The sequence below is a fragment of the Eumetopias jubatus genome, unplaced genomic scaffold (assembly GCF_037043125.1).
Source record: "Eumetopias jubatus isolate StellerSeaLion01/CBP00866 unplaced genomic scaffold, mEumJub1_p1.0 scaffold_2, whole genome shotgun sequence".
NCBI lineage: Eukaryota > Metazoa > Chordata > Mammalia > Carnivora > Otariidae > Eumetopias > Eumetopias jubatus.
In genome coordinates this window covers 36,033,284-36,047,715 of record NW_028274808.1, presented here as the reverse complement: position 1 = coordinate 36,047,715, position 14,432 = coordinate 36,033,284, and the positions used below count along the sequence as shown (strand labels likewise).

Here is a 14,432-nt window from a genome sequence, read left to right as displayed (position 1 = left end):
TGAATAAAACTAGATTTAAAAAAAAACAGATTTTAAATCATTTACCCTCCCTATATCACAAGGAGAGCCACTTAAGACTACCATTGGATCTTCTTGTGATTGAGCCGATTTGTAGAATACAGATACACATAAATCATTTCGTACAAAAGCATAAATCACAGCACCATTTTCTCTGTAAAAAGGAATTCGAGTAGGATAAGTACAAACTAATCTTCCACATTGAAGATTCCTGCAAACATAATAAAATTATGATTATTACACATTAGGCATTTATTAGGAATACTTCAGATTTGCTTTTGCTTTGACCAAAAAAAAAAAAAAAAAAACGGTTCTTCATTTATGTCAAATGTTACTAGAGAAAATGTAATATTTTAACACTAACATTTAAAGTAAATGTTCTTGTAAGCTTATAAGCTTATCTTTCAATGGCTCTAGTGGTCTTTTATTTTCCCTGTGCAGATTTATATATTTATTTTCAAATAATCAATTCACTCAAGTATTTCATATCCCTCTGTAGAGGGATAGAAAGATAAGTTGTGACACCTACCCTCATGGACCTTACAGTTTAATACCAAATGTAGTATAAATTCCATTAAAAGTGCTACAAATAAAATAATTCTTACAGAGATTTAAGATGAGGACACATTTTAACTTAACAATTAAGGGAAACTTCATGGAAAAGATGCCATCTGAGTCAAAGCTTACTAATTATAGAATTTCAATAGGCAGAGAGTAAGGTATTACCAAACAAAGTAACAGCATAACAAACCAAGGAAACAAAACTATGTGGCGTGTTCAAATTCTGTAAGTACAAAGGCCACGTATGCTTTGCTAACATGTAGCTAGCCCAGTGTCCAGCACATAGTAGATTCTTAATAAATGTTTGTTAAAATAAATTCATGACCAAAATATCAAAGAGCTCGCTCTTCAGATGCAGGAGAAATTTCATTTCATTTTATAGACACTGGGCAGTCTTCAGCTTGGGCAAGCAATGAAGTGAATGGGGATAGTATTTTTATAAGGAAAAATGTGCAGGTTCAAATAGGAAAGGCATAATGGATATTATTACTTTCAATCTTGGATTGAATTTAGAAGCCTAATGATTACTCACATACAAATGTATAAAAATTAGACAGAAATTTAAGCCTGTAGCACAAAAAGATGTCAGGGCTACAGAATTTGATTTAAGATTCACTCCCATACACATGTGATACTTGAAACCACTGGAATGAATGACATATATAGAGAAAAACTAAAAATAGAATCTTATAGAACATAAGAAAAGTATCTTTAATATTTGCATAGCATACCTCCATAGACAGTATTGATAACTGCCTCTTTTATGACCACAGTTCCCAAACCTATCACCTTGAGAGTGTACTTCTTCATAGCAGGCAAATGGTGCATTTTTTGAACCTGCCAACATTAGAAATATATTTGGATTAAAACTCCCTTCCTTTTTCATCTTAGTCCATTCCCTCATATATTATATGTTTGCTTTGCCTTCCCTACTAGTATCTAATTCAGAAATTTTCCTAGTGAGATTTTAAGAAAAGAGAATTAAAGTGATAAACAGTGCTCGTGGTTATAACTCTTTTTGTTTCATTTTTGGTCATTTCCATCACAAAAGATATCACAAGGGGTAAGGAGAGTTATAGAAGCATAAACCATGAGAGTGCTCTGTGAAACAAGGCAATAGAGAGAGAATCCAAGAAAACTATACTTGCTTTCCTAGATTACAAGTAGGAATTCATAAAAAAGCCAGGTCTATAACAAAATTTCATTGAAGAAACCTAACTGTATCTTCAGGAAGTCTAAAATGAAGGGAGCAAAACTGCCAAACTATTAACTATTTTTTTCCTTCATTACTATATTTGGTTTTCATCACTGTGTAAAAAATTACCAAAATCTTGGGAACTTAAAACAACACCGATTTATAATATCACACAAGTGAGTTCTCTTTTTGCTCAAGAGTCTCCTAAGACCAAATAAAGTTATTAGCTGGGGCTGTACTCTCATCAGAGGCAAAAGTCCTCTTGTGAGCTCAGTGGTTGTTGGTAGAATTCAAGTTTTTTTATAGCCATACATTCCTTTTCTTATTATCTGCCAGGGGTCACTCTTGGTTCTAGGAATTCCCCTCACATCCTAGTCACATGGCCCTCTCACAACATGACAGTTTATTTCTTCCAAGCCAGCAAGAGAATCTCTCTGACATCTCCCATCTTTTAAAGGACTCACATGATTAGGTCAGGTGCACTCAAAATGATCTCCCTTTTGATTAACTCAAAGCTCACTAATTATGGACCTCAATTTCATCTTCAAAATTCCTTTATCTTTACTATATACTATAATCACAGGAATGATATTCCATCACATATTCACTGGTTCTGCTCCAACTCAAAGGGAGGGGATTATCCAAGGCCTGTACAGTAGGAGAATCCTGAATTTGCATGGAACCACAAAAGACCCCAAATAGCCAAAGCAATCTTGAAAAAGAAAAGCAAAGCTGAAGGCATCACAATTCTGGACTTTAAGTTATATTACAAAACTGTAGTGATCAAAACAGTATGCTAAAACTGGCACAAAAATAGATACATAGATCAATGGAACAGAATAGAAAACCCAGAAATGAACCCACAACTATATGGTCAATTAATTAATCTTTGACAAATCAGGAAAGAATACCCATAGGAAAAAGACATTCTCTTCAACAAATGGTGCTAGGAAAACTGGATAGCAACATGGAAAGAATGAAACTAGACCACTTTCCTACACCATACACAAAAATAAATTCAAAATGGTTGAAAGATCTAAAGGTGAGACGTGAATTCATGAAAATCCTAGGGAAGAATACAGTCAGTAATCTCTTTGACATCAGCTGTAGCAATTTCTTTCTAGATATGTCCCCTGAAGGAAGGGAAACAAAGGCAAAAATAAACTATTGGGGCTACAACAAAATAAAAAGCTTCTGCACAGTGAAGGAAACAATCAATAAAACTAGAAGGCAACCTATGGAATGGGAGAAAATATTTGCAAATGGCATATGTGATAAAGGGGTAGTATCCAAAATAGATAAAGAACTTGTCACACTCAACACCCAAAATAATCCAATTAAAATGGGCAGAAGACATGAACAGACATTTTTCCAAAAAAGACATACAGATGGCCAACGGACACAGGAAAATATGCTCAACATCACTCATCATCAGCGGAATACAAATCAAAACTAAAATGGGATATCACCTCTCACCTGTCAGAATGGCTACAATTAATAACAGGAAATAACAAATGTTGGCAAGGATGTGTAGAAAGGGGAACCCTCTTGCACTATTGGTGGGAATACAAACTGGTGCAGCCATTCTGGAAAACAATATGGAGGTTCCTAAAAAAGTTAAAAATAGAACAATCCTAAGATCCAGCAATTACGCTACTAGGTATTTACCCAAAAGCTACAAAAATACCGATTCAAAGGGATACATGCACCCTGATGTTTATAGCAACATTATCTATAACAGCCAAATTATGGAAAAAGCCCAAATGTCCACTGACTGATGAAAGGATAAAGATGTGGTATACATATACAATGGAATATTACTCAGCCATAAAAAAGAATGAGATCTTGGGGCACCTGGGTGGTTCAGTCTTTAAGCGTTTGCCTTCAGCTCAGGGCATGACCCAGGGTCCTGTGATCGAGCCCCACATCAGGCTCCTTGCTTCTCCCTCTCCCTCTCCCTCTGCCCCTCCCCCTGCTTGTGTGCTCGCTCTCAAAAATAAATAAATAAATAAATAAATAAATAAATAAATAAATAGGAATGAGATCTTGTCATCTGCAATGACATGGATGGAGCTAGAGAATATTATGCTAAGCAAAATCAGAGAAAGACTAATACCATGTGATTTCACTCATATGTGGAATTTAAGAAACAAAATAAATGAGCAAAGGGGGAAAGAGAGACGAACCAAGAAATGGATCCTTAACGATAGAGAACAAACCGACGGTTACCAGAAGGGAGGTGAGTGGAAGCATGAGTTAAATAGGTGATGGGGATTAAGGAGTGCACTTGTGATGAGCATTGTGTGTTGTATGGAAGTGTTGAATCACTATATTGTACACCTGAAGCTAATATTACACTGTATGTTAACTAAATGTAATTTAAACAAACACTTAAAGAAAAAAAGAATTCTGCCTAGTACAGTTACCTTCTTTAAAATGGAACTTCTTAAATACAGCTGCCTCATCTATAAAAGAAACAATATCTACCTCAGTGGATTGTTAGGAGAATTAAGATGATGTTTATTTAGCCACTGTGAATTCCCATCTAATCCTTCCCCATTTTCTTTTATGATCAAGGGAGTTTTTCTTGTCTACCTGCTCCTTTCATTAATTACATTTCCTCCCACATTCTTTTTCTTCCTTTACCATTTCCTAATTCTCTTTTCACCATTTTTAAACACTGGTCCATGAAAGGTGACTGTATAGATACCATTAGGAAAGGTGATGTTATTTCTAAGTATTCACAATGTTTAATCAGTTCACTTGTAAATCTGAGATACCAGGTTAGGAATGTCAATTCAGGGCTTGTTAAACACCAAGATATTATTCAAGAAAAATCAGAAATTGGATAATTCAGTCCCGTTTAGAGATAATATAAAAATTGTGTCTAGTCACAGAGTAACTTAAAATGGTTCAACTTAACAATTTTTCAAATTTATGATGGCGTAAAAGCAATATACACTCAGTAGAAACTGTACCTCGGAATTTGAATTCTAATCTTTTCCTGGGCTAAGTGGTAGGATAGTCACTTATGATGCTGGGCAGCAGCAGTAAGCCACAGTTCCCAGTCACCCATACGATCTGAAGTGTAAACAACCAATACACTTACAACCATTCTGTAGCCATATAACAATTCTATTTTTATAGTGTTCAAAAAATTACATGAGATATTCAACACTTTATTGCAAAATAGGCTTTGTGTTAGGTGATTTTTGCCGTATTATAGGCTAATTAAGTGTTCTTTCTGAGCATCTCTAAGGGAGGGTAGTCTAAGTTATGATATTCAGTAAGGTAAATGTATTAAATGCATGGTTTATCAAGATATAACACCATCATAAGTTGGGAAATATCTGTAGTCAGGTGAATTCTGTTGAAAGTGATGTTCTTCATCTAGCCTATTTTTTTATTAGTCCATCTATTGCATCTAAAGTTACCAATGAACTTTATTATTAATCTCTCTCTTGAATACCCTCTTTCATTAGTGATCTTTCTCTCAGATCAGTGTGGGTTTTCCAGGGTGAGATGGAAACGCTAAAAGGGCAACACTTTGCAAATGTGAAGTCACATGTCAAAATGTTCCCTTGCATCCAGTATACTGACCAAATCTACTAAGAGAATCTGTCCTTCCATAGTCCAAATAGTGTACTTAGGTTCCCTGTATCCTATTATCAAATGCCATGAGGTACAATTAAATAGTGAATGCACTGGCATAGATACTGGTGCGTGGCTGGTACTAGGGCAGTAAATGTGAATGTTGGAAAATTATTGTAAATAATTTAGGCAATCCTCATAAATAGCATTGAGCATTAGGAAGTTTGAGGCTATACTCTTTGACAACTATTAGAGACTACTAGCTTGTTTCCATTTGGATGGCCACCCATCTCAACTAGAATAAACAGAGCCACTGAAATGTTAGCTAAAATTTTAGCTTTCATAACCTGATATCTGACTCAACTTCATCTTGTGACTAACAGGCATTTACAGTTTAACATACCCTAAAACCAAATTCTGATTTACCCCTAGACTTCCTTATTTCAGTTTTTAGGACCATTAGTCAACCAGACGTTCAGGCCAAAGCAGAAATCATCCTTGATTTCTTTATTCTCCTCACTACCTGCCTCTACCACCTAATCCAAGTCTTACTAACACTATTTCCTAAATACAGCCAGAGTATGATCACTTCTTACCTTCTCAATGGCTACAAGTCTAGGCTGAGCTTTCATCAATTTATCTTCTAATATTCTATCAAAACCTTCTAATTGACTCCCTACTTCCATTCCCTACTCCCTATAGTACATTCTGCATACCATAAATCAGAGAGATTTTTTCAAATATAAAAATCATGTATCAGTCTCTGACTTAAATATCTTGAATGGCTTCCTATTTACACCAAGGATAAAATCTAATTTTCTTACCATGATCTTTACTCAGCTTGGGTCATCACAATTCAGCAACACTGTCCTTCTTTTTATGTTTACTACCTGAACCCTTCACTGGACTATAACCTCCATAACAACAGAAATCTTTTTTTTGTCCTGTACATCACTGAGTTTCCAGTGCTAGAAGAGTAGTGTCATGCCCAATTAAGGTGTTAGATAAATATTTATTGAGTGAATGAAAAAATCAACACCTTGAGTAACTATATCCCATAATCTTTCTTCCTTATGGAGTTTGACATCCAAAACCAAGGCCTCCAACATGAACTATACCTATTCTATTTGGGGCAATAGAGATTTTTAAAGATTAATATTTGAAACAAACTTCTTAGTGATATCTTCTAAATTATGTTCCCAATGTCAACTCACTAATTTCATTATATTTTCTGTTTTGTGGCCCCCTAAATATTTTTATTGAAAGAGGGAATATAAATCCTACATTTTGCAAAGAATTTTTAGATCGAACCAATTTAAATTTTCCACAAATGAATGATGAGAGGAGAAGGTAGAAATCTTTTCCTCATGGCTTCTAAAACAGTCTTAAAGAGGCATTGAAGATAAGCATAAACGTACTAAATCTGAAGCCCCTCGACCTGTAATTCTTTCCCACCTCCAATAAACTATAGATTACTACTGTACACCAGCTGAAATGATGGAGAAATATCATTCCTAATAAGTCCAGAAAATTTATAAAGAATTATGAGACTAAGAACAGACAGACTAATGAAACACAATTTATTACACTGGTATTGAAGGAAGAAATACAGGTAGTTTATCTTTCTTTCTCTTGTTTTCATTTATGTAGACACTCCAGCTTCATTTTTCTATTTCATTAGGCCAACCTTCCTTCACATGGTCAAAAGCATAGCTCCTAAAAACTCTAGGGCTTTACATATGATAGTTTTGAGTCCTTAGAGGGAAATTTCTCTTGGTTCAATGGTCTAGAAATTACAGAAAAGAGATTCAGAACTTCCCCAACTCCGTTAACATGAGTCAGATGCTCACTTAACATGGACCAACTATATCAAGATTGGAGAGTACTGCAATTGGACCAGGCCTGGTTAGGTACCCACTACACTACAATCAAATATGAATAAAGGTATTATAAGACCATACTGTACTAATAGGATATTTCCCACAGTAACCACGTGGATACTGGACAGTTCCTGGAAAGTGATACTACGAAAATCCTATCTGAGATCTCTACAGAAAAAGATGAATCTAGAAGTTTACCGTGAAATCTTGCTTATCATCAATAAAAAAGTTCATGACACTTTGATCCATACTGATCTCTGCCTTCTCTATATAAACTTTGGCACTCCAGACAAACATGATTAGTATCCTGCTACCATAACCTCTAATGACTAACGCTGAGCTGAAGAGAGAGGAAAGATAACACAGAAACTGGCAATTGTCCCCCATATCCATTCCTTTTTTTTTTTCCATTTAGTAATAGAAGTTTCTTATTATTAGCAGGGCAACAAACACCAAGCTAAAAAAATAAATAAATAAATAAAACATTTCTCAGACTCTCTTACAACCAGATGTGGTTATGTGACTAGGTTCTGGCCATTGGAAAATCAGCAGACATTATATATCCAAAACATCAAGTTAATAGCAATAAATAAAAGGTAGTTACAGTTTCACTTCCTCTTTCCTCGATTCCATAGGCTGGTATAAAGATTTTGTGCTGGGAAACTATCTTCTTTTTTTTTATTTTTTTATTGTTACGTTAATCACCATACATTACATCATTAGTTTTTGATGTAGTGATCCATGATTCATTGTTTGTGCATAACACCCAGTGCTCCATGCAGAACGTGCCCTCTTTAATACCCATCACCAGGCTAACCCATCCTCCACCCCCCTCCCCTCTAGAACCCTCAGTTTGTTTCTCAGAGTCTATCGTCTCTCGTGGTTCATCTCTCCCTCCGATTCCCCCCCCTTCATTTTTCCCTTCCTTCTCCTAATGTCCTCCATGCTGTTCCTTATGTTCCACAAATAAGTGAAACCATGTGATAATTGACTTTCTCTGCTTGACTTCTTTCACTTAGCATCATCTCCTCCAGTCCCATCCATGTTGATGTAAAAGTTGGGTATTCATCCTTTCTGATGGCTGAGTAATATTCCATCGTATATAGGGACTACATCTTCTTTATCCATTCATCTGTTGAAGGGCATCTCGGCTCTTCCACAGTTTGGCTATTGCAGACACTGCTGCTATGAACATTGGTGTGCATATGGCCCTTCTTTTCACTACATCTGTGTCTTTGGGGTAAATACCCAGGAGTGCAATTCTGGGTCATAGGGTAGCTCTATTTTTAAATTTTTGAGGAACCTCCACAATGTTTTCCAAAGTGGCTGTACCAACTTGCATTCCCACGAACAGTGTAAAAGGGTTCCCCTTTCTCCACAACCTCTCCAACATTTGTTGTTTCTTTGCCTGTCCATTTTTGCCATTCTAACTGGTGTCAGGTGGTATCTCAATGTGGTTTTGATTTGAAGTTCCCTGATGGCTAGTGACGATAAACATTTTTTCTTTGTCTGTTAGCCATTTGTATGTCTTCTTCAGAGAAGTGTCTTTTCATATCTTCTGCCCATTTTTTGACTTGATTATTTGTTTTTTGGGTGTTGAGTTTGAGAAGTTCTTTATAGATCTTGGATACCAGTCTTTTATCTGTAGTGTCATTTGCAAATATCTTCTCCCATTCTGTGGGTTGCCTCTTTGTTTTGTGGAGTATTTCCTTTGCTGTGCAGAAGCTTATTATCTTGATGAAGTCCCAAAAGCTCATTTTTGCTTTTGTTTCACTAGCTTTTGGAGATGTATCTTGAAAGAAGTTGCTGTGGCTGATGTCAAAGAGGTTACTGCCTATGTTCTCCTCTAGGATTTTGATGGATTCCTATCTCACATTGAGGTCTTTCATCCACTTTGAGTTTATCTTGGTGTATGGTGTTAGAGAATGGTCGAGTTTCATTCTTCTGCATGTGGCTGTCCAATTTTCCTAGCACCATTTATTGAAGAGACTGGCTTTTTTCCATTGCATGTTTTTTCCTGCTTTGTCAAAGATTATTTGACCATAGAGTTGAGGGTCCATATCTGGGCTCTCCATTCTGTTCCATTGGTCTATATGCCTGTTTTTGTGCCAGTACCATGCTGTCTTAGTGATCACAGCTTTGTAATATAGCTTGAAATCGGGCAATGTAATGCCCCCAGCTTTGTTTTTCTTTTTCAACATTTCCTTGGCAATTCGGTCTTCTCTGATTCCATACAAATTTTAGGATTGTTTGTTCCAGCACTTTGAAAAATGTCATTGGAATTTTGATCAGGATAGCCCTGAAGGTATAGATTGCTCTATGCTACAGACATAGACATTTTAACAATGTTTATTCTTCCAATCCATGAGCATGGAATATTTTTCCATCTTTTTGTGTCTTCTTCAATTCTTTCATGAGTGTTCTGTAGTTCCTAGAGTATAGATCCTTTACCTCTTTGGTTAGGTTTATTCTGAGGTATCTTATGGTTTTTGATGCTATTGTAAATGGAATCGTTTCTTTAATTTCTCTTTCTACAGTTGCATTGTTAATGTATAAGAAACAACTGATTTCTATGCATTGATTTTGTATCCTGCCACATTACTGAATTGCTGTCTTTTGGGTTTTCCACATAAAGTATCATGTCATCTGCGAAAAGAGAGAGTTTGACTTCTTCTTTGCCAATTTGAATACCTTTTATTTCTTTTTGGTGTCTGATTGCTGTTGCTAGGACTTCTAGTACTATGTTGAACAATAGTGGCAAGAGTGGGCATCCTTGATGTGTTCCTGATCTTAAGGGAAAGGCTCTCAACTTTTCCCCATTGAGGATGATATTTGCTGTGGGTTTTTCATAGATGGATTTTATGAACTTGAGGAATGTTCCCTCTAACCCTATACTGTGAAGAGTTTTAATCAGGAAAGGATGTTGTATTTTGTCAAATGCTTATTTTGCATCAACTGAGAGGACCATATGGTTCTTCTCCCTCCTCCTATTAATGTGACCTATCATGCCGATTTGCGAATGTTGAACCACCCTTGCATCCCGGGGATAAATCCCACTTGGTCGTGGTGGATGATCCTTTTAATGTATTGTTGGATCCTATTAGCTAGTATTTTGTTGAGGATTTTGGAATATATATTCATCAGGGATATCGGTCTGAAATTTGATGGGGTCTTTGCCTGGTTTGGGGATTAAGGTAATGCTGGCCTCATGGAATGAGTTTGGAAGTTTTCCTTCTGTTTCTATTTTTTGAAACAGCTTCAGTAGAATAGGTATTATTTCTTCTTTGAATGTTTGGTAGAATGCCTCAGGGAATCCATCAGGGCCTGGACTCTTGTTTTTTGGGAGGTTTTTGATCACTGCTTCAATCTCATTACTGGTTATTGGCCTATTCAGGTTGTCAATTTCTTCCTGTTTCAGGCTTGGCAGCTTATAGGTTTCCAGGTAGGCATCCATTTCATCCAGATTGCTCAGTTTATTGTCATATAGTTGTTGATAATAATTTCTAATAATTGTTTTTATTTCCTTGGTGTTAGTCGTGATCTCTTCCCTTTCATTCATAATTTTATTAACTTGGGTCCTTTCTCTTTTATTTTGGATAAGTCTGGCCAGTGGTTTATCGATGTTATTAATTCTTTCAAATAACCAACTTCTAGTTTCATTGATCTGATCTACTGTGTTTCTGGTTTCTAATTCATTGATCTCTGCTCTAATCTTAATTATTTCTCTTCTAATGCGTGGCTTAGGCATCGTTTGTTGTTTTCTCTAGTTCTTTAAGGTGTAGAGTTAGTTGGTGAATTCGGGATTTTTTTTTTTTTTTTTTTTGAGTGAGGCTTGGATGGCTATGTATTTCCCCTTTAGGACCGCCTTTGCAGTATCCCATAGGTTTTGGACCGATGTGTTTTCGTTTCCATTGGTTTCCATGAATTGTTTAAGTTCTTCTTTGATTTCCTGGTTGACCCAAACATTCTTGAGCAGAGTGGTCTTTAGCTTCCACGTATTTGAATTTCTGCCAAGTTTTTTCTTGTGATTGAGTTCCAGTTTTAAAGCATTGTGGTCTGAGAATATGCAGGGAATAATCTCAATCTTTTGGTATCAGTTGAGACCTGATTTGTGACCCAGTATGTGGTCTATTCTGAAGAAAGTTCCATGTGCACTCAAGAAGAATGAGTATTCTGTTGTTTTAGGGTGGAATGTTCTGTATATACCTATGAGGTCCATCTGGTCCAGTGTGTCATTCAAAGCTCTCGTTTCTTTGTTGATTTTCTGTTTAGATGATCTGTCCATTGCTGAGAGTGAAGTATTGAGGTCTCCTAAAATTAACATATTTTTATCAATATGACTATTTTGGTGAACAGTTGGCTTATGTAGATGGCTGCTCCCATGTTGGGGGCATAAATACTTACACCTGTTAGATCTTCTTGTCGGATGGACCATTTAAGAATGATATAGTGTCCTTCTGTGCCTCTAACTACAGACTTTAGTTTAAAATCTAATTTGTCTGATATAAGAATTGCTACCCCAGCTTTCTTTTGAGGTCCGCTGGCATGGAAGATGGATCTCCAACCCTTCACTTTCAGTCTGGATGTATCTTTAGGTTCAAAATGAGTCTCTTATAGACAGCATATGGATGGGTCCTATCTTTTTATCCAATCTGCAACCCTGTGCCATTTTATGGGAACATTTAGGCCATTCACGTTAAGAGTGATTATTGAAAGATATGAATTAATTGTCATGTTAATGTTGCCTGTGAAGACGTTGTTTTTATAGATTGTCCCTGTAAATTTCTATTCTATATCACTCTTGGGGTCTTTCACCTTTTATAGAAGCCCCCTTAATATTTCTTGCAGGGCCGGCTTAGTGGTCACATATTATTTCGGTTTCTGCCGGTCTTGGAAGTTCTGCATCTCTCCATCCATTCTAAATGAAAGCCTTGCCAGTAAAGTATTCTTGGCTGCATGTTCTTCTCATTTAGTACCCTAAATATGTCTTGCCAGGCCTTTCTGGTTTGCCAGGTCTCTGTGGATAGGTCTGACATTCTGATGTTACTCCCTCTGTATGTAAGGAATCTCTTCCCTCTAACTGCCCTTAAGATGGTTTCCTTGGTTCTAAGATTTGCGAGTTTTACTATTACATGCCAGGGTGTTGGCCTGTTTTCCTTGATCTTGGGAGGGGTCCTCTCTGCTTCTAGGTACACGAATGTTTGTTTCATTCCCCAGATTAGGGAAGTTCTCAGCTACGATTTGCTCAAATATATCTTCTAGTCCTCTCTCTCTCCCTCCACTCCCTCAGGGATTCCAATAATTCTGACATTGGGACACTTCACGACGTCACTTATTTCCCTGATTCTATTTTCATGGATTCTGAATTGTTTTTCCCTGGCCTCCTCTTTTCCGTTTTGGCTATTAAATTGTCTTCCAGTTCACTTATTCGTTCTTCTGCCTCACTTACCCTTATCTAGATTAGATTGGATCTCATTGATAGCATTTTTAAGTTCTGCCAATTCAGCTTTTATTTCTGCCCTTAGAGACTCGATGTTGCCATTAATTGATTTCTCCATTCTAGCTATTGTCTTCACAATTGCTAGCCTGAATTCCATCTCCAACATCTTGGTTATATCTGCATCCATTTGTAAGTCTGCTGCATAAGTCATAATCTCTGAGTCTTTTCTATTTTGGGAGTTCCTCCTCCTAGTCATTCTGTTGATGGGTGGTTGAGGGAATGTATAGAGTCCAAATTACTGGCCAGAACCCAAGCAAGATGCACCTGTAGGGACCTTAGGATTGCTGGCCTCTTGTTTTCCTTGCCTGTCTTCTAGGGGAGGGGCTTGCCGCACTGTTACTCAGGCAACCCTGTTTGGGCAGAGTTGCCCTGCCCCCCTGTGGTGGGGGATGGCCTCAGCGGGAACCAGTTTTTTGTGGCTTTTGTTCTCTGGTGGCTTTCCCTGGAGGCTTTCTGCATCTCTTCCAAGACTCAGAGCAGAAGAGACCGTTTCCAACCCTCCACCTCAGAGCAGAGAGATGGCAGTCTGTTCTTCAGTGAACTCTCCAGGCCACACTATCTCTGTTTCTGTCTGTGCTGCTGTAAACTGCAGCGTCCTGGGTTGTGCGCCCCTCTGCAGCACTCCCAGTTCTGCCTCCAGGTCGGGGCACATCTCTGCCCTTTGTGCTTCTAAAACCACCAGCTGCTCCCAGTTCACATGCACGATCCCACCGCTCCGGGTTTCCATCCCACGGGCTGCCCTGACGTCCTTTCCCTGCCGCTAACAGTCTGCGAGTCTGTGCCCCATTCCCAGCACGCAAGGTTGTTGCTCACCAGTGGTGTAGGATCCCCACAGCCAGGCTCCCTCCCGCTGCTGTTTATCCTCTGATATCTGCCCATGGAATCACGACTCCCTGCTTCGTAACCAACCACCCGCGATAATCTGTTTGTAGATATCTAGATCTATCTTCTTACATCTCAGGTTGATTTTGTGGGTGCTCAGGGTGGTCTGGTAGATATCCAGCTCAATTCCAGGGAAAAGTTGGAATAGGGTTCCCTATTCGTCCACCATCTTTTCTCTCTCACCCATTGTTTCTTTAAATAAACTTTCTATCCCCTTCTCCTCTTTTCCTTATAGCACTTGTTTCTTTTGTTGGTATCCCATCAATCACATAGGTTTTCTTTGTTCTTTTTCATTTTTTTCTTTGTTTTTCTCTGATTGGATAATTTCAGATTATCCAGTTATTCTACTCACAGATTATTTTTCTTCTGTTTGATCCATTCTGCTGTTGATGCTCTCCATTGCATTTCCCATTTCATTCACTATATTCTTCAGCTCTGGAATTTTGTTTGATTCCCTTCAATGATTTCTGTTAAAATTCTCATTTTGAGGGTGCCTGGGTGGCTCATTTGTTGAGCAACTGACTCTTGATCTTGGCTTGGGTCATGATCTCAGGGTCATGGGGTTGAGCCCCAAATCAAGTTCTGTGTTCAGTGGGCAGTCTGCTTGAGATTCCCTCTCTCCAGTTCCCTCTGCCCCTCCCTCTGCTCAAACTCTCTCTCTCTAAAATAAATAAAATCTTTAAAAAATTTCTTTTTGTTCATGTATTTTTTTCATTTGTCTTTCTGTGCTTTCTTGTAGCTCATTGAACTTCCTTAAAACAGCTATTTTGAATTAAGTTCAATGAGCAAGGTAAACTATTTTCAT

General features: G+C 37.5%; 1 protein-coding gene across 1 annotated transcript in view; it reads right to left on the bottom strand.

Moving 5' to 3' along the window:
- LOC114224816 (disintegrin and metalloproteinase domain-containing protein 32-like) overlaps window positions 1–14,432 on the bottom strand; it is a 190,678-nt gene that overhangs the window by 43,654 nt on the left and 132,592 nt on the right. The window contains exons 15-16 of the mRNA XM_088021309.1: window positions 1,311–1,416; window positions 46–229 (exon numbers count right to left, since the gene is read on the bottom strand). Coding sequence (XP_087877435.1) covers window positions 46–229; window positions 1,311–1,416 — 290 coding nt within the window. The remainder of the gene's footprint in view (window positions 1–45; window positions 230–1,310; window positions 1,417–14,432) is intronic.